General features: G+C 46.8%; 1 protein-coding gene across 1 annotated transcript in view; it reads right to left on the bottom strand.

Annotated features, from left to right (window-relative positions):
- Positions 1-20436, bottom strand: part of KCNH3 (potassium voltage-gated channel subfamily H member 3) — a 67968-nt gene that overhangs the window by 28515 nt on the left and 19017 nt on the right. Inside the window, exons 2-3 of the mRNA XM_053375224.1 lie at positions 3539-3772; positions 1694-1828 (exon numbers count right to left, since the gene is read on the bottom strand). Of these exons, the coding sequence (XP_053231199.1) occupies positions 1694-1828; positions 3539-3772 (369 nt within the window). The remainder of the gene's footprint in view (positions 1-1693; positions 1829-3538; positions 3773-20436) is intronic.

Consider the following 20436-nt stretch of genomic DNA (forward strand, 5'->3'; position numbering starts at 1 on the left):
AGAAGGAAGGAAATCGGCTATAATTATCTCACATGAAGCCCTGCTAAAGATGTAAAGGCACAGGAAAATATAAGGGATGGTGTGGGATACACTCCCCACATCAGCAATTTCCCTGGGATTTCCTATCTCTACCAGCTACTGAAATATGATCTTTCTCCATCGCACAATCTCTAAGAGCTCTCAGGCCTCTCTGGTCCAACCATGGCATGGGGATGTGGTACTCTCCTGATGTCGATGGACTACAACTCCCATCAGTCTCAGCCAGCATGGCCAATGGTCAGGGATGATGGGATTTGTAGTCCAGCAGCATCCTGAAGGCATCGTGTTCGCTACCCCGCCGTAGCCCAATTCAGGCGTGTTGAATTTTTCAGCTTTTGAATTCCAAAAATGAGGGTGCTAAAAAGTTGTAACATGTCTTGGGAATTCGAAAGATATTTGGGTCAAATTAATATAATTTAGTTTTGCTTGGTAAATAAATGTTTCTCAAACTGCACAGAAATCATTTGAAACAATTGCCAAGTACTTGCAGTTGTGTTACATATTAATATTATTTTATTTATTTATTGTTGTTATTGTTATTTCGCATTACCTAACATTTTCAGAAGGCAAAATTAAAATTCTATGGTCTCCCAAATGCAGTTTATTTCTTATTGACTGCAGCACGATTAGCGATAGCTCAGCAGTAGAAGAGCCAGACTGAAATACCCCTGAACCTATAGGAAAATAATATCTGGGATACAGCAATGTCTGAGTGTTTCACCAGACACAGGAGGACAATTGAAGGCACAATGAATAGAGATACCTTCCAAGAAACGTGGACCCCTTTCTTTAACTATACTAATGACCAAAATCAATACACCAACCACTCAATATTCTCAGTGGAGCGGTTACATTAAGTAATATGTTGAACATGTAAGTGCATGTCTAGAGACAATGGATAAAGCAAACACCATTAAGATGTACTGCTGGATAAGTTGTTTAGTGCTTCTTGTATTTGTTTAAAAAGCAGTAACCAAATTGTTTTTTAAAAGCAGTTTATGTGCTTCTTCATCAAACGAAGACTTACCAAGCTAAATGTTCTCCAGACACAAAAAAATAACCGCAGATTTGAATTCCTCACACCCAACAACTTTATATATATTTTTATATTACGGTCGGAGACCAGTTTATAAAACACACTTAGGGGTACAATCCCAGAAGGAAAACAAGCATTCAAAACAATGTACAACAATAAATTAAAAATTTATAAATGCGATAAGCGTATAGACACTTAAAACTTTAAGATAAGCTACCACAGAGAGATGACCCAGAATCGCCCATGGAACCGAGTTTGGATATTTTCTTAACAAACTAGTTTGAGTCGGGGGATGGTCTGCACCTACAGATCTGTACACAGAATCTGGTAGCCACCCGGGTTGTCTTATGATCTTTGCCTAACAGGAAAAGGTCTAATTTTTGCTTTTCCAGGAGGTCAGCGAACCTCACCAGCAGTGCCTCTTCATAAAAGGGACATCTAAAGAACAAGTGCTCTGGGCTTCCTATATCCCCCAAGGAACAGGCTCAAAGTCTCTGAGCATATGGGACTTCACCGAACAACTTATTTTTAAGACCCCTGGCTGAAGAAATTGGCAAGTTTCACTCTCTAAAATGACCTGCCCATGGGACAATAAATCTCTGCTCCATGTCTCCTCACCTCCTTCCTTCCAGTTGTCCGCAGATGCTCTGCTCTTGGTCTCTGTGATGTCTTTGTGGGAGACTAAAAAAAGAGCCACTTCTCCCTTTTCATTCTTGATTGGCACCACATCCAGGAGACACCAGAAGGGGACACCTAAGAAGACAAGCAGTCTTGTTTGTCAGATGATAATAACTGTTTTAGCAATTGTAATGCACTGTGCTAGATGCTGCATGGGTTTTCATTGTATTCTATTGATCATTGTATTTGGCTGCATTGCATTTTATTGTATTACTGTTTGAATCCTGTAGAATTGAAATTGTAAGTGCTCTTCGCAGACGTGCCGTGGACCATGGATGAAAACACACCTCAGCTTGGGAGCCCCTGGTCTAGATTACAGAACAGAGGAGACTCTGCTTGGACAGATGGGTCAATCGCCTTGCCTTGCCTTTCACCTTCTCTCCCCTTGGAGACCTTAGGGTTTGAGAAGAGCTGCTAAACAGCCTGTCTGAGCCTCACCTACTCTTTCTTGCCATTACTGGGATGCCTGGTCCAATAGGTAAAAGGTAAAGGACCCCTGGATGTCCAGTCAATGGCAACTATGGGGTTGTGGCACTCATCTCGCTTTCAGGCCGAGGGAGCAGGTGTTTGTCCACAGACAGCTTTCCAGGTCATGTGGCCAGCAGGACTAAACCGCTTCTGGCATAACAGAACACTGTGACAGAAACCAGAGTGCACGGAAACGCTGTTTACCTTCCTGCCACAGTGGTACCTATTTATCTATTTGCACTGGCATGCTTTCAAACTGCTAGGTTGGCAGGAGCTGGGACAAAGCAACGGGAGCTCACCCCCTCGCAGGGATTCAAACTGCCGACCTTCTGATCGGCAAGCCCAAGAGGCTCAGTGGTTTAGACCACAGTGCCACCCACATCCCCTGGTCCAATATCCCAACCCTGGATTGCATCTAACTGGGCCTCTCCTACTCCTGAAAACCTACCTGACACAGGTGTGTGGAACAGCATTTTGCTGTGCACATGCCTTACTTTGCAAGGTATGCTCTTAATTAGGGGTGGGGAACCTGCAGCCCTCCAGATTTTGCTGGACTCCAACTCCCATCAGCCTCAGCCAATCAGCCTGGTTCCCCACCCCCTGACCTAAACCATCTTTAGTGTACATTAAAAAAAACCCCATTATGTATGAAGGAGGTAAGTCTCAGCATGCAGAATTTATAAAGAAACAATTGCAAAGGAGCATTCATGTTTGCGCATGCATATGCGTATGCGCATACATGCAAAACCCCCAAACTCTCTCCTCTTCCAATTGCTTCCTCCCTGGCACACTTTTCAAATGAGCAATGTGCACGCCAGGTGGGGTTGCCATATTTTGAAGCGCAAAAAAGAAGGGAGGAAAAGGACACATTCGACTTCTACTTTTAACTAGGGATCGCTATGACGAATTTAATTTTACATACCCATGGAAAAAGAGGACATGTCCTGGAAAAAGTGAACACTTGACAACCCTAATTGCTGGGACATATAGGAGAGATGGAAAAATCACATTGGGAAAGGGGTCAGTACTTTGCATGAAGGAGCTCCAATCCCTGGAATCTAAAGAAAGGGGCAGGTAGCAGATGATGGGAGAGCTGTTGCCAGCCAGAGCAGTCACTATTGGGCAAGATAGTCTGCTTTCTATATCCTCCCACACCCAAGGCTCCACTTTGCTGCTGTGAAAGGACCAGTCCAGCAACCCCCCCCCCCCCGACTTCAGACTTGTACACTCCAACATACGAGAGACACCTCCCCACTACGCCCCACAGAACCACGAGGCCCTTACCAGGGCAGCCCCTTCTGTGAGAAAAGGACTCACCGCTTTTCCTGTAGAGGATGAGCTCCGCCTTAAATTCCTTGCGTTCGTCCAGCGCCTTGCGGATCTGGTTGCGTACGAGTTCGCTGGTGTCAGGTCCATAGAGGAAGCTGCAGGCACAGCAGCGCTGCATGACCTCAGCCCGGGAGAAGCCGGTCAGTTCACAGAAGCCATCGGAACAGTAGACCACAGGGAAGGCGCCACGGACTTGGGCATTGCCCAGTACAAAATTGCTGTCTGCAAGAGAGAGAGAGGGAGGGAGGGAGAGATGCCTTCTGGGTGACTTTGGTTCTGGTGAAGATCTTAGTTCAAGAACCTGCCACCTAAGCCAAAAATTACTCGGGCAAGTCATTATTCCTTAGCTTTTGGTCTGGCATTCACATCACTTGGGGCCCTTCCAGGCTGTTGTTGTTGTTTATTGAATTTATATACCGCCCTATAATCAGAGGTCTCAGGGCATTTCACAAAAGGTCACAATATATGAAATAAAAACGAAAACAATACAGTAATCCAATAACACCCCCCCTAAAAGAGCCACATTTTAAAGGGTATAGGTTGTTGATTAGGTCAGCCAAAGGCCTGGTTAAAAATAAATGTTTTTGCCTGGTGCCCAAAGGTGTGTAATGAAGGAGCCAGGCGAACTTCCCTGGGGAGAGCATTCCACAGATGGGGGAGCCACTGCAGAGAAGGCCCCGTTCTCATGTTGCCGCCCTCCGGATCTCTCGAGGAGGCGGCACACAAAGGAGGACCTCAGATGATGATGAACGCCCTCCCATCAGATGTCAAAGAGATAAACAACTACCTGACATTCAGAAGGCATCTTAAGGCAGCCCTGTTCAGGGAAGTTTTTAATATTTAACGCTGTACTGGGAGCCGCTCAGAGTGGCTGGGAAAACTCAGCCAGATGGGCGGGTATAAATAATAAATTATTATTATTATTATTATTATTATTATTATTATTATTATTATTATCTCAGGGTCCAGGTCGATTCATATGGAAAGTAGCGGTCCTTGAGGTATTGCAGTCCTGAGCCATTTAAGGCTTTATAGGTCAAAATCTATGGTGTTTAATTGTGGGCATATTCTGCAACATGTTCTTGACACAACATCAGCACCACGCTCTAACCAACGGAACTATCCATTCATGAGCACAAATAATGAATGCACAATAAAACACATGGAAACCCCCAGATCTCATCTCATTGCTTGATGATGTAAACACTCCATGGCTCTCAGCTGAATATTTGAACTAAGGGCTCAACTATAAAAAGGTAAAGGTAAAGGACCCCTGGATGGTTAAGTTCAGTCAAAGGTGACTATGGGGTTGTGGTGCTCGTCTCGCTTTCAGGCCGAGAAAGCCAGCGTTTGTCTACACACAGCTTTCAGGGTCATGTGGCCAGCATGGCTAAACTGCTTCTGGCTCAATGGGACACCGTGACGGAAACCAGAGCGCACGGAAATGCCGTTTACCTTCCTGCCACAATGGTACCTATTTATCTACTTGCACTGGCATACTTTCGAACTGCTAGGTTGGCAGGAGCTGGGACAGAGCCACAGGAGCTCACCCCGTCGCGGGGATTTGAACATAGCTGTCAACTTTCAGATTTGAAAACAAGGGATCAGCAGCCTGAAAAATAAGGGATCAGCAGCCTCACCTGTCCCGGGGACAGTCTACGGGATATCTAACAATCCGGGATAGCAGCAGGAAGCAGTGGGAAACGGCACTGGAATAAGGGAATTTCCCGCAAAAAAAGGGAAGGTTGACAGCTATGGATTCGAACCGCTGACCTTCTGATCGGCAAGCCCAAGAGGCTCAGTGGTTTAGACCACAGCGCCACCCACACTGTGCATACAGCACAGACACCAAGCCATCAGTGACTCTCACAATGCATGGCATTGCGACGACACACCTCTTTTCAACTGTTTGCACATACCACAGTGAAATGCAACCAGCCCTGGATATCAACAGCAATCATCAGAAATGGATTCATGGCGCAACATGTGCAAGAAAAGGAGCACGTATGTTCGATGCATAAACACTGAAACTACTGAAAATGCACGGCTGAGTGAGATATAGGGAGCGGCACCAGTGGCAAGGCAGGAAACTCCCGGTACTGTTGGAAGGGGACCTGGGGAGCTGTGCAAGGTTAGGAAGGCAAGCATTCAGGAAACACTGGCATCAGGACAGAGTGGGGAAATAACCTGGCAATGGAAAGGAAGAAGGTGCGTTGGGGAACCATAGATGCAGAATGGAGTTGGGAATGTAAAATGCTTTATCATGTCCCATCCTCCAGATGCCCAGTATGGGGTGGAAGGGAGGGGAGGGGGAGTCAACATTCCTAGTTCCTCTTCCCCACCGTCTCCCCAGGAGTTGGCACCATCTGGTACATCCCCAGTTTCTGACTATTTTTACCCTGTTTGTTACATGCAGAGTTAGTCATCGCCTGCAGCATCTGGACTCAAACCCCCAACTTCTCACCAGTGGAGAGCCAGAGCCCGCCCCCCTCTTCCCCCACCCGGCCGCCTGGATTCATTTGCATAGATTTGAATAGGAATGGTGTTGGAGTGGCATTTTTCTTTGTCCCTACTATATCCAGAGGGGTGGGGGGTGGGATGCTGGAAATGGATCCTAGAGAAGGCTGTTTGGTGAGGAGAAGGATGAAAGAGTGAGGGCTTTGCCAGAACAGGCAGAAGAGTGAGGCCTAGTGGCTACAGCAGAATAAAGGGTGTGTGTGGGTTGGCAGTGGGGCAGTTTACAAACAGCAGATGAACGGGACAAGCCAATTTAAGACACACACCAGGTCATGCCTAAAACCCGAGTGAGCGAACCCATTAATATAGGTTTATAGCATGGGTAGGCCAACCAAGTCCCGGGGGCCGGATGCAGCCCAATTGCCTTCTCAATCCGGCCCGTGGACGGTCCGGGAATCAGAGTGTTTTTACATGAGTAGAATGTGTGTGCTTTTATTTAAAATGTATCTCTGGGTTATTTGTGGGACATAGGAATTCGTTCATATCTTTTTTCAAAATATAGTCACCCCACAAGGTCTGAGGGACAGTGGGCCGCCCCCTGCTGAAGAAGTTTGCTGACCCCTGGTTTATAAGCACTGAAAGTTGCTAGGTGAAGGTGATTAGTTGATTTGGCATTCATAACTACCCGAGCCTTTCTGTTTGTCAAAGGCCAGACTACACATTACACAAGTTTCTGTGGAACCCAGAAGTGGACAATCAGGAGTAAAGGAAGGCTGGTTCATGGCATCTTTACCCCTACAGAGAGAAAAGCAGTTTGAGGGGGTTGGGTTTAAAAGGGGAAACAGCTGGCAGGGAAAGGATTAAGCACTTGCTCTTTGCTTTAAAGCAGAGTTTGTTTAATTGATTGACTGATTTCACAATACAGTGGTACCTCGGATTACATTCCCTTCAGGTTACATACGCTTCAGGTTACAGACTCCGCTAACCCAGAAATAGTGCTTCAGGTTAAGAACTTTGCTTCAGGATGAGAACAGAAATCATGCTCCGGCGGCGCAGCGGCAGCAGGAGGCCCCATTAGCTAAAGTGGTGCTTCAGGTTAAGAACAGTTTCAGGTTAAGAACGGACCTCCGGAACGAATTAAGTACTTAACCCGAGGTACCACTATATCTACATAACAAATGAAACTGATCTGTAGAAAATGTAACCTGAAAAAAGAAACGTTGCGCATACTTTTGTAAACCAATAAATCTTTAATAAAAAATACTTTAAAAATAATAATCTACATAACGCTTTATTGTAATACAACCCCAAAGTGGTTTACAGAAAGAGCAGAACAATAAAAGTATATGTTAAAAAGAAGTTAAAAATGACTATTCAAAACATTCAAAAATAATTAAAACCAGCAATCAGCTGAAACCAGATTAAAACACACAACAACATTCTATACATCTGGATAGGGTTGCCTAAACAAAAAATGTTTTTTAGTACCTAGAAGTTTCCCATCTATTTCCAAAGCAAAACTTAGAACCTAGAAATAATGCTGCATTTCCAAAAGACCGGCACTGGGGAAAGGTCCCTTCGACGTCCCCCAATAAAATATTTGAGGGGGCCAGCCTCCCCAAGTTGATGGACATTGCCATTCAAATGGGGTGGGTATGCCCCATCATGTGATATTTTTATTTTTAATCAATATTTTATTCAAGTTGGCACCCCTGACAAGGAGACCAACACCAACAGACCTGCTTCTCCAAGGCTCAAAGCAGAATTCTCCCAAGCCCAACGGAACAGAGCAAAGTCAGCAAGTTCAAACCTTGGCATTTCTAGATAGGTCTGGGGAAGTCCCCTGCCTTAAACCCTGCTGAGAATCCCTGCCAGTCAGTGCAGGGATGGATGGATAAATCACCTGACCCAGTAAAAGGCAGCTTTCTGTGTTCCTGAATTATTATTTTTTTACACCTCTTTTAACACTTCTTATTTCAACCTTCTTCCTTTCCATATCTCCTAGAACAGTTCAGACGTTGCTAATTTCATATCCCTCTGAAATCAGGCCTCTCCTGCCCCTCCTTGACTCCACACCAAAGGGAGAGCTTATCCCCGAACCTGTAGGCAAGATGTGCTCATCTCAAACCTCTGAGGAGATGTTGTGTGGGTACCAAGGCAATGAGCCACCAGGGAAGGGAGAGGGGGGGTCATGCAACCAGCAGTGACACAGTGCAACTGAGCTGTTTCCAGGAACACACATGTGGAGCAGACTCTCCGGTCCTCGTGGAACTCTGGGAATTGTAGTTCTATGAGGGTGTGTGTGTTTTAAGGATCTTTTTCAGGGGGTTCTCAGCATCCTCACCAATAAAGCCCATTAACCTGGTGTAAGCTTGTAACAACAACAACAACAATTTTATTATTTATACCCCAACTCATCTGACTGGGTTGCCCCAGACATTCTGGGTGGTTTCCAACATATATAAAAACAGAATACAGTAGAATCTCGGTTTTCGAATGTAATCCGTTTTGGAAGACCGTTCGACTTCTGAAATGTTCAAAAACCGAAAACTGAAAGCTGAAGTCTCAATACAACAAGCAAACTTCGGCTTCTGAAAATCGTTGGAAAACCGAAGCAGTTACCGTACTTCCGGGTTTTCGGTGTTTGAAAGCCGAAATGTGCGTCAATGGAGATGTTTGACAACCAAGGTTCCACTGTAAAACATTACACATTTAAAAGTTTCCCTATACAGGACTGCCTTCAGATGCCTTCTAAAGGTTTATAAATTATAGTTACTCATCTCCTTGACATCTGATGGGAGAGTGTTCCACAGGGTGGGTGCCACTACTGAGAAGGCCCTCTGCCTGGTTCCCTGTAGCTGAATATGCCCCTGCTGTGGAGACTACTGGGGACATCCTTACTCTGTGAGCAGGTAAAAGCACTACCCACATCTCCAACCCTTAAGCGGTACTGCCACCAGCCTGTTTATAACTCCCTTAACTTGCAGGCTGCAGGGACATCCACAGCCTTCAGGTTTTTGTTATGGGAACTGAGAAACAGCCAGCAGACTCTCTCCATCACTGGAAAGAAGAATTAGCCCATCTTATTCTGATTCCCTGTTTGCTCAAACTTTAGAGTGTGTTGACCAAGCAGCCTGGTTCACGGGAGATAAAACCACAGTGACCTAAAGCAACCAGCCAACCTCCTTTATTATCCAAAATAATAAAAAAAGATAATTTGAAAAATAATGAAGAAGAAGGAAGGGGTGGGGGTGGGTGAAAGATTAGCAGGGTACAAAATAAAGCAAAACCCAAACTAGGAACATAGGAAACTGACATATACTGAGTCAGAGCATTGGTCCAACTAGCTCACTATTATGGTCTGCAAGGACGGCTTTCCAAGGTTTCAGGAAGGGGACATTCCCAGCCCTACCTGAAGGAGCGTCTCCACCCCATCATTCAGACCAGACACTGAGGTCCAGCTCCGAGGGCCTTCTGGCAGTTCCCTCCCTGTGAGAAGTGAGGTGACAGGGAACCAGGCAGAGGGCTTTCTCAGTATTGGCACCCGCCCTGTGGAATGCCCTCCCATCAGATGTCAAGGAAACAAACAACTATCTGACTTTTAGAAGACATCTGAAGGCAGCCCTGTTTAGGGAAGTTTTTAATGTGTGATGTTTTATTGTGTTTTTAATATTCTGTTGGGAGCTGCCCAGAGTGGCTGGGGAGACCCAGCCAGATGGGCGGGGTACAAATAATAAATTCTTCTTCTTCTTCTTCTTCTTCTTCTTCTTCTTCTTCTTCTTCTTCTTCTTCTTCTTCTTCTTCTTCTTCTTCTCCTTCTCCTTCTCCTTCTCCTTCTCCTTCTCCTTCTCCTTCTCCTCCTTCTTCTTCTTCCCACCACCTGAAGAGGCCAGGTACCATGGACCTTCAATATGTAATGCAGGTGCTTTGCTACCAAGAGTTATGGTTTCTCTCCCCTAAAAAAGGTAAAGGTAAAGGGACCCCAGACCATTAGGTCCAGTCGTGGCCAACTCTGGGGTTGCAGTGCTCATCTTGCTTTATTGGCCAAGGGAGCCAGCATACAGCTTCCGGGTCATGTGGCCAGCATGACTAAGCCGCTTCTAGCGAACCAGAGCAGCGCACGGAAACGCCATTTACCTTCCCGCCGGAACAGTACCTATTTATCTACTTGCACTTTGATGTGCTTTTGAACTGCTAGGTTGGCAGGAGCAGGGACTGAGCAATGGGAGCTCACCCCGTCGCGGGGATTTGAACCACAGACCTTGTGATCGGCAAGTCCTAGGCTCTGTGGTTTAACCCACAGTGCCACCCGCGTCCCCATTCTCTCCCCTAGCAAAGTTAATAAAGCGCAATGACACAAGTTTCTCATCTAGCTCACCTAACAACTGATAAAGCCGCAAGTACTTGGAAAAGCAGGAGTCTTCAGGATGCTCCAAAGAAGACAAAAAGCTACTAAATTAAATAAGCCAGCCCACCTATCCTTGGGTGGCAGAGGGGTAGGTAGTGGGGATTGAGCAATGGGGAGGGAGAACCCGGGAGAACAGGAGGGGCACGCCTAGGCAAGGAAACTTCAGAGCTGGGCACTTGGGGGAACTGTCATTTTGCCAACACAGGGGAAGAAATGCAGAGAGTGGGCTCCTGTCGAATCTCAGAAATGCTATTCCGCAAAACAGGTAGCCACACTAAAGGCCCTGCTCCGAGTTAAGGTGCCCTTGCCCCAAACATCTAAGGGACCCCACTCCTTTCTATAAACCTGAGTGACATCTGTCTGGCTCCTGCAGCAAACCCTCATTCTGAACAGCGCCAGAGCCTGCGTTCTGTTCCATATTCCACAGGCAAGCCAGTACGATAGAAGGTATCATCTCACCTGCTCCACGTTTCAGCTGCTGCTGGAGAGCCCCCCTCCTTGCAATTCAGCTGGAAGGACAATCTTCTCCCCAAACTTGCTTATTTCAATTAGCCTGCCTGTTTGCCATCACTGTCGTTAATGGCCTGCCTTCACAATGGCAGCCCCACCAGGGGGCAATCTCAAGAGGCACCAGCACACTCCAAGCAAAGCACAACCCAGTTTCCTCAAATCTTGGCTACTGCGAGAGCAGGAAGGGAGCGCAATAAGGAACCAAAAATAGCATTTTCGAGGCCGGTCCTTGCAAGTTCGGCAGTTTTGCAAATCACAGAAACGTCCTGGGCATTCGGGAACTGTCACAGAAATCAGACTGCTGCCCGAAGGTTTGACAATTCTGAATTCCTGCAGGATCCTTCATCATATCACAGACAAATAACTCTGCTGGGATGCCTGCCGTGATGCTCTGTATCTGGGTACCCTTGGTACAGCTACAGTCCTCATAAATCCAATCAGAATAAAGGCAGAAGTCCACGTTTGCAGCCAAAAGTATGTAAATCAGTGTGTGTGTGTCCCCCACCCAGTACTATATTCCAGCCACCCAATCCATGACTTCTGTTTGCCTTTCCCACCTTTTCACTCAGCCTCATAGGTTGCAACCACTATACCACAGGGGTTGGCTTATTAGTGCGCATTACAGCAAAAACAGCAAAGGCTGCGTACATGCCATACGTTTAAAGCACATGTCTTCTCCAAAAAAATCCTGGGAACTCGCTTCCCCTCGCAGAGCTACAATTCCCTGCACCCTTTAATGAACTCCAGGATTGGGGGGGGGGGAGAGCTATGGGTTTTGGATGTGATTTAAATGCGTGGCTTGTGCGCGCTTGTTTGTCTTCCTGAGCCTTAAATGTATTATTGCCATCGATTTTCATGAGTTACAGTCCACGTTGTCAGGTGCGTGAAGAGCTGCAGCTCTGTTTAGGGAAGTTTTTAGTGTTTGGTGTTTTTAATATTCTATTGGGAGCTGCCCAGAGTGGCTGGGGAAACCCAGCCAGATATGAGGGGTATGTTTTGTGTGTGTGTATATATATATATATTATTGATACACATACCTATGGGGATTATTATTATTAATATTATTACTACTTACTAACTCCCCTTCCTCCCGGAGGAGCCCAGGGCATCAAATAACAAACCAGCAAAACAATACAATTTTTCTATTATTATTATTTTATTTTATTTTTTATTTTATTTAAAAAAAACCCTACACATTAAGAACACCTAAAAACGTTTTAAATCAGTCAACATATGCTCACAGCTAAGCATTTCAAAGTAAGGATTCCAGGAACAGCATCTCTCAGCCATCAAATTGCTGGATGAGCAGGGATGCTTCTAAATTCCCCGTGAGTGTTAATAATATGGGAGGCACATGCACTTCCCCAGGGAGGGAATTTCGCAAATGGAGAACCAGACCTGTTGCAGGTCACACTAACCAGGCAGTACCCAGGCCAGCATGACTAAACCGCTTCTGGTGCAATGGAACACTGACGGAAACCAGAGTGCATGGAAACGCCATTTACCTTCCTGCCACAATGGTACTTATTAATCTACGTGCACTGGCGTGCTTTCGAACTGCTAGGTTGGCAGGAGCTGGGACAGAGCAACGGGAGCTCACCCTGTCGCAGGGATTCGAACTGCCGACCTTCTGATCAGCAAACCCAAGAGGCTCCGTGGTTTAGACCACAGTGCCACCCACCCACCAAATGCTTTAAAGCCCACGACTTCCCCCGAAGATTCCTGGAACTCTAGTTGACCACACACGGTGCTACAATTCCCAGCACCCTTAAACTACAGTTCCCAGGGCAGGAGTAGGCAACCTAAGGCCCGCAGGCCCAATCGCCTTCTAAATCCAGGCCGCGGGTGGTCTGGGAATCAGCATATTTTTACATGAGTAGAATGTGTCCTTTTATTTAAAATGCATCTCTGGGTTATTTGTGGGGCTTAGGAATTCGTTCATTTTTTTTTTTCAAAATATAGTCCGGCCCACCACATGGTCTGAGGGACGGTGGACCGGCCCATGGCTGAAAAAGGTTGCTGACCCCTGTCCCAGGGTTCTCTGGGGGAAGTCATGAGCTGTGCATGCAGCCTCTATGAGAATTGGTTCCTACTGTTCACGGAAACCTCTCACTGGACTTCTCCCATCCCAACATGCTGCTAGGTTACCTTCGCCCACTGCCAAGCCTCCCAATACTTCACTGTCTATACAGGAATGAATCCTTCCTTCCTTCCTTCCTTCCTTCCTTCCTTCCTTCCTTCCTTCCTTCCTTCCTTCCTTCTTTGCATCACAGTGGCACTTTGCAGCGAAGGGCCATTCCATCTGCTGCTGCAACAGAGGTGCTAACCTTACAAATGATTGCCCTAGGCTGCTACCTATAATTGCCTATATGCTTGCGGCTGCAGCTGTAATCAACAGCACCAGATGAGGAAATGCTTTATAAATAGCAGTTCCTCCTTCCAAGAGACAGCGGCTTTATCTCAGTGCCAGGGAAAGATCCTTGGTACAGAAAGAGCCTGCACCACAAGGCACAGCGTCCCCTACATCACAGCTGCATGTACTCTTGGGTTCTTCACAACAAAACAAAAACCACCCAGACGTTTAGTGCCAAGGGCAGCCCAAACTCTCTATCATGAAAAGCTGGATTCTGCAACCATTGCTCTGATTAAGTGCAACTGAACTGATTTGCTTGCTCTCAATAATATTCTGCTCCTGCTAGCTAGGGGGAAGGGGCAAGGAGCACTGAAGGTCCAGTGGTCACTGAGGTCCAGCTCCGAGGGCCTTCTGGAGGTTCCCTCACTGTGAGGAGTGAAGTTACAGGGAACCAGGCAGAGGGCCTTCTGGGTAGTGGCACCCTCCCTGTGGAACGCCCTCGCATCCGATGTCAAGGAAATAAACAACTACAGTGGTACCTCTGGTTACGTACTTAATTCGTTCTGGAGGTCCGTTCTTAACCTGAAACTGTTCTTAACCTGAAGCACCACTTTAGCTAATGGAGCTTCCCGCTGCCGCCGTGTGATTTCTGTTCTCATCCTGAAGCAAAGTTCTTAACCCGAGGTACTATTTCTGGGTTAGCAGAGTCGGTAACCTGAAGCGCCTGTAACCTGAAGCATATGTAACCCGAGGTACCACTGTATCTGTCTTTTAGAAGACATCTGAAGGCAGCCCTGCCTAGGGAAGTTTTTAATGTTTGATGTTTTATTGTGTTTTTAATATTCTGCTGGGAGCCACCCAGAGTGGCTGGGGAAACCCAGCCAGATGGGCAGGGTATAAATAATAAATTATGAATATTAATATTATTATGAAGCCCCTCCTCTCCTCAGGCGACCCTAGTGGTGCAGCGATAAAACAGGACATTTGCAAAGCTAAGCAGGGTCTAGTTTGGTTTCAAATTGGATGGCTAACCACTTCTTGAGATCGATTGGGTGACGCTCGCAGTCCCTTTCTAACTCTACGAGTCCTGGGGTTTCATGTTCTTTTGGAACTCCGATTTGCTATGCAAAGACCTGCTTCTAAAGACTGCAGCTCCCAGGCATTTCCGTGCCTAGTGCCATTCTGCGTTCTTGTTCCGTGCTTGCACCAGATTTCAAAAGGCACGCAGCCCTTAGCATGCAAAGGCGCCAGCCTACACGACTGCTCTCTCGTTAAGTTGAAACGAGGCCTTTCTCTCCCTCCCTCCCTCCCTCTGCCACCAAGTGAACTTGCCAGGGTTGCATCAGACCCTGGGCTGCTCTTTTCAAGCGCTCTCCTCCTTCCCCGCTTTTGGCCCGGCCCTCTGTGCTTCGCCACAACCCCAGCCCCTCACCCTTCACCCCCAAGGCAGCCTTGCTTTGTGTGCGCATCGCTGTTCAACACGCAGCTCCGAGGGCCCACCTCCCTCCTGCCCTGTTGTACATCGCTCCGAGCCGCGCTGCAGCTCTTTTGAAATTAAAAGGCAATTAAGACGTGGGGTGGCAGGGTGGTGGCGGCAGGCAGGAGGCCCCCCCCTCCGCCTCCTCCTGGCTGTTTTAACTGTGCTCCCCCAGCTCCTCTCTCCCCTCTAATTATACCCAGGGTGACAGCAGATTTCAGGCTTCGCATGCACCCGTTAGATCTGCTTGAGTTGGTGCCTACGAGAACGCCGAGACCTGCTCTGTAATTTGCCTGCTGTTGTTACTCACTATTAGCAATGTGGGATGGCTTAGGTATTTATAGAGCAGCCGGGTTTCTGGGATCCTCGGGGAGTTATCTGGTTAAGTGCAGCGGACGGAAGCAAAAGGGGGAGCAGGCACCCTCAGCGACCCGCTCGGCCCGTGGGCTCCTTGTACTTAACCTTACTGTTGACCCTGCTTCCCCACCACCCCCAAGTGTGCGCTTGGCAAGCCTCTTTCTTGCTTTTTCAGTTCCAAGCAGAGCAGGCAGCCAAAAGCAGCAGCAGCAGCAACGAGGGGTTTAGCAAGCCCCCCCCCCGGGTGGATCAAATGCACGGCTGTGAGTCACCAGGTCTGGTGCAGCGAAGGATCTCCAGAGGTCCTGAGAGAGAGTGTGAGGTGGGATCTCCTGCAAGCCCCTGCCACGACCTCCTCCTCTTTCACAGCACACATCTGCCTCCTTTATTCTCCCTCTCCCTGTCAAGCTATTCTCTACACTCTCCTGCTTTCAATGCAAGAAGCCACTTCCCTCTTCTTCTCCCCCTTTGTGCCTTCCTTTGGCCATCACTGCCACTCAACTCCTGTGTCAGCTTCAGGCAAGATGCCTTCATTGGCACCACTCCCCTCCAGCAGCCAGGCTGCCTCCTCACTGCAGCAGGACCACTGCGTCCCTTGTGGGCAGATTCCCAGTCATGCTGGCTCTGCTTCACCCTCCGCTGCCCCACCATGGGGGCTCATTTGGCCTCTCCCTCATCCCACCGACTTCCCCATCTACTGTAAGCTCTTTGGACAGAAGTTGCGCCATACGTTGGCTTGGAATACAACTTGATTGCCTATTTGTATACAGCTAGGGTGAGAGGGTGAGAAACATCAGAAACAATTCAATGTTCGTTGCAGCACGTTGAGCCAAAAAGAACTGCAAAAATACCAGCCAGCGATTTGGGCTCTGCATTTGCTAAATTAGAACATAAGCTGCATACCCTCCCACATTTCTTCCATGAAAATAGGTATGTCCCATTCCATAATGATGATTTTACTAATTATAACCCGCACACCTGACTGGGTTGGCACAGCCACTCTGGGTGGCTTCCAACATACATAAAAACATAACAAAACATTAAACATTAAAAAAAAACAACTATACAGGATTGCCTTCAGATGGCTCGAGGGTCGGATAACTCCATACCCTCCAACGTTTCTCCAATGAAAATAGGGACACCCTACCATACACTCCAATATTTCTCCAATGAAAATAGAGATGTCCTAAGGTGGCGCTGTGGGTTAAACCACAGAGCCTAGGACTTGCCGATCAGAAGGTTGGCAGTTCAAATCCCCGTGATGGGGTGAGCTCCCGTTGCTCAGTCCCTGCTCCTGCCAACCTAGCAGTTTGAAAGCACGTCAAAGGGCAAGTAGATAAATAGGTACCGCTCTAGCGGGAAGGTAAATGGCATTTCCGTGCGCTGCTCTGGTTCGCCAGAAGGTCCCTTTACCTTTACCTTTTACAAACCAAATTTTAGTCCAGCTGCATCTTTACCTGTCCCCACTGGCACCAATTCCAGGGGGCCCCCAGAGCCTGGCCACCCACAAAATTTTTGCTGCAGGTGCCTGGCCTCCACCCCTGCCGCCTCTGCCAGCCAAGTGCCAATTGCTGGGAACAGACAATAGAAATCTATAGACACCATCAGATTGGCTGCTGTGTGATGCAATATTAAGCTGACCTTTCTGTTTGATCCAGGAGACCTTTTCTTATTTTCTTGCCCTACTGTTTTTTTTTTTAAAAAATATTTTTCTGTTGGATAAAAGCTCACAGTCTATTTAAGGTAAAGGGACCCCTGACCATTAGGTCCAGTCATGGCTGACTGTGGGGTTGCGGTGCTCATCTCACTTTATTGGCTGAGGAAGCCAGCGTACAGCTTCCAGGTCATGTGGCCAGCATGACTAAGCTGTTTCTGGCGAACCAGAGCAGCACACGGAAACACCGTTTACCTTCCCGCCAGAGTGGTACCTATTTATCTACTTGCACTTTGGATTTGGATTTGATATCCTGCTTTATCACTACCCGAAGGAGTCTCAAAGCAGCTAACATCCTCCTTTCCCTTCCTCCCCAACAACAAACACTCTGTGAGCTGAGTGAGGCTGAGAGACTTCAGAGAAGTGTGACTGGCCCAAGGTCACCCAGCAGCTGCATGTGGAGGAGCGGGGAAGCGAACCCGGTTCACCAGATTACGAGTCTACCGCTCTTAACCACTACACCACACTGGCTCGAAAGCACTTTGATGTGCTTTCGAACGGCTTCAGTGTTGGTAGCGGCATGCTGATATTTTTCTTTTTAATGTTGTCTTAAAGAAATCAACAATTTGCAAAGGAAGGGATACCTCAAAAAGTGAAGCCAGAGGCCTTGGCGAAGACCTCTTTCCATGAATCAAATGAAAACCACAATGTGCTCCGTGGAATACAACTGTTCAGGACCTTGGACAGCTCAGCATTCCTGAGAGATCTTGAACTGAAATTTGTGTGTGTGTGTGATGTTTTTTCCAGTTCTAGCTGCTAGCAAGGCTACAGCTCCTAGGCAAGCAGGCCGCTTAAACGTTTTCCACCACAGCACCTTTTAATATAAAAAGTTTGGTACAGTTTTCAGGCATGATGACTAGGAGTGGAAGCCTTAATTGGTTCAATCAGTAGATTAAACAACTAAAGCTTTAGTTGATTAGTTGGTGGTAGGAAAATTTAATTGGTGCGGCTGAGAGTTAAAGGCACATTTTCTTTCTTTTTTAAAAAAGTTACGTTGGTTCCAGCTTGTTTATTAGAACAGGGAGTGGAAAAGAAAATGCTAAAAGATGGCTTTTTTTTCTTTAACTGCAAATTATCTCATGCTTCTTTTAGCATACAAAATAGGGCACCCGTGTTGAGCTATTGGTAATAGGAAGAATATCGTCAATGAATAAGCGATAGGTCAGTTAAAAAAGAGTTAATTTTTAATCAGTGAAAACTGGAATTGGCTGACAGCCCTAGTGGTTACTTTTAAGAATCTTCCAGATTACTTTTACTATGGACGCTCAGAGCACTCTTTCAGCATTTAACTTCCAACAACTCTGATGTGTTACCACATGTTGCTTAACATATGACTTTCCCAGATTTTTTTTGGGGGGGGGACACACGGAGTTTTCCTTTCCTTTCCTTTCTATATTTCTCACACACTTACAGTACTTAGTGCACCAGAGTCTCTTGAGACAGGATCGTATGACGCCATTGTTTGAACGAGCCCTTTGTATCTCCACGGGAATGTAGACTTTAGGCTGAAAGAAATTAAAAGAAACTGTGTGCGCGCGCGTGTGTGTGTAAATTTAATTCAAATTCTCAGATTACTGATAAATACCCTTCAGTCAAAGCGTTTTAGTTGCAATTTCAAAATTTAAAGGCACCAAACAACTGAAGCTTAAAAAAGAGAGAGAGAGAGTTCATCATCTGGCTTTAACTCAAGAACAGGATATATTAGGGTTGTGGTGAATTTTTGCCCATGAACATTTTCAGGGAAAAGGTTGGAGGAGGTAAGCATTTCATGATCCTCCCTCATATGCTGTTTCACCACCTATTCAAAGCTGCTTATTTCTCCAATCTGTTACTTCGGTGCTATTTTCATTTATGAACAGGGGCTTCTTCCTGAAGTGATCCCAGATCACAAACCAGATTTTAACTATATGACGTGGTCATGAAGTGAAATCAGAATGGGGAATGGATGAATAGTATCACTCCGAATCATGGGTAGGCAAACTAAGGCCTGGGGGCCGGATCCAGCCCAATCACCTTCTAAATCCGGCCCACAGACGATCCAGGAATCAGCATGTTTTTACATGAGTGGAATGTGTGCTTTTATTTAAAATGCATCTCTGGGTTATTTGTGGGGCCTGCCTGGTGTTTTTACATGAGTAGAATGTGTGTTTTTATTTAAAATGCATCTCTGGGTTATTTGTGGGACATAGGAATTTCTTCATATGTATTTTTTCAACATATAGTCCCCCACAAGGTCTGAGGGACAGTGGACCGGCCCCCTGCTGAAAAAGTTTGCTGACCCCTGCTGAATGGTACTGTGTACATGCTAAACTTCTAAAGCATGTTTCCTCCCTCAGAAGAATTCTGGGCACTGTAGTTTGTTAATAGGAAGGCCTTCGCCCCCAGTGGGGGACAATCTCCCCCATCTGAGCAACTCTTAAATCACCCTCACCTTTCTCTGCTGTCCCCAAAGGGAAATTCTCCTTCCCCGAGCTGAACTCGGTATACCCCTGTGCTTTTAGCATGTGCATTTACCTCTCGCACACCCACACCCCAGCCCACCAATAGCAACTGTTCCCCTGAGCTGCACTCCCCGACAGACTACTTTCCCTGAGTAGGCGAAGGGACATCGCAAGAGGAAGGAGCACACGGTGTCCTGGGATATAAATAGCTCCAGCCGTGAGTTGTAACAATAGCTGCACCACCTGTGCTGGGAACAAGTTGCCTATATGCAGGAGGGGAGCTGGTGTCAGTTCTCCCCATCTCGCTGGCACATGCATACCCCCTGAAGGTATAGATTTAGTTGTGTGTGTTGCTCCTATACAAAAGGAAAACTCTGAATTTCCTGTGCAAGGTCTGTGGCTTTGCATTACTCATTAGGCTAAGGGTACCATAGCGTATGGTCCCAGTCCTATACTACAATGATCTAAGGGGAACCTCAGCTGCCAGGGGCAATTTGTCTGCATCATCATCATCATCATCATCATCATCATCATCATCATATTTATTAATGCTCCACCCATCTGGTTGGGTTTCCCTAGCCACTCTGGGCAGATCCCAATTAAAAACATGATAAAACATCAAACATTTAAAACTTCCCTAAACAAGGCTGCCTTCAGATGTCTTCTAAAAGTCTGATAGTTGTTTATTTCCTTGACATCAGGTGGGAGGGTGTTCCACAGGGCAGGTGCCACCACCAAAAAGGCTGGTTCCCTGTAACCTCGCAGCGAGGGAACTGCCAGAAGGCCCTCAGAGCTGGACCTCAGTGTCTGGGCTGAACAATGGGGATGGAGACGCTCCTTCAGGTATACTGGGCAAAGGCTTTAAAGGTCAGCACCAACACTTTGAATTGTGCTTGGAAACGTACTGGGAGCCAATGAAGGTCTTTCAGGACCAGTGTTAATATGGTCTCAGCGGCTACGCTCAGTCACCAGTCTAGCTGCCGGATTCTGGATTAGTTGTAGTTTCCCACAGCATGGGGGGGGGGGAGTGAGAAGCACACCCCCCGCCCTCTAGGACCATGGCCCCAATCCAAATTGTTCCTCTCCCTCTGCTTCATTTAACCTTTTACAATGCCAGAGGTCTGATCACAGGCTTCCCCCCATCTTATCTAGTTGCATAGTGAGGGTTA

Source organism: Podarcis raffonei, chromosome 2 (assembly GCF_027172205.1).
Source record: "Podarcis raffonei isolate rPodRaf1 chromosome 2, rPodRaf1.pri, whole genome shotgun sequence".
NCBI lineage: Eukaryota > Metazoa > Chordata > Lepidosauria > Squamata > Lacertidae > Podarcis > Podarcis raffonei.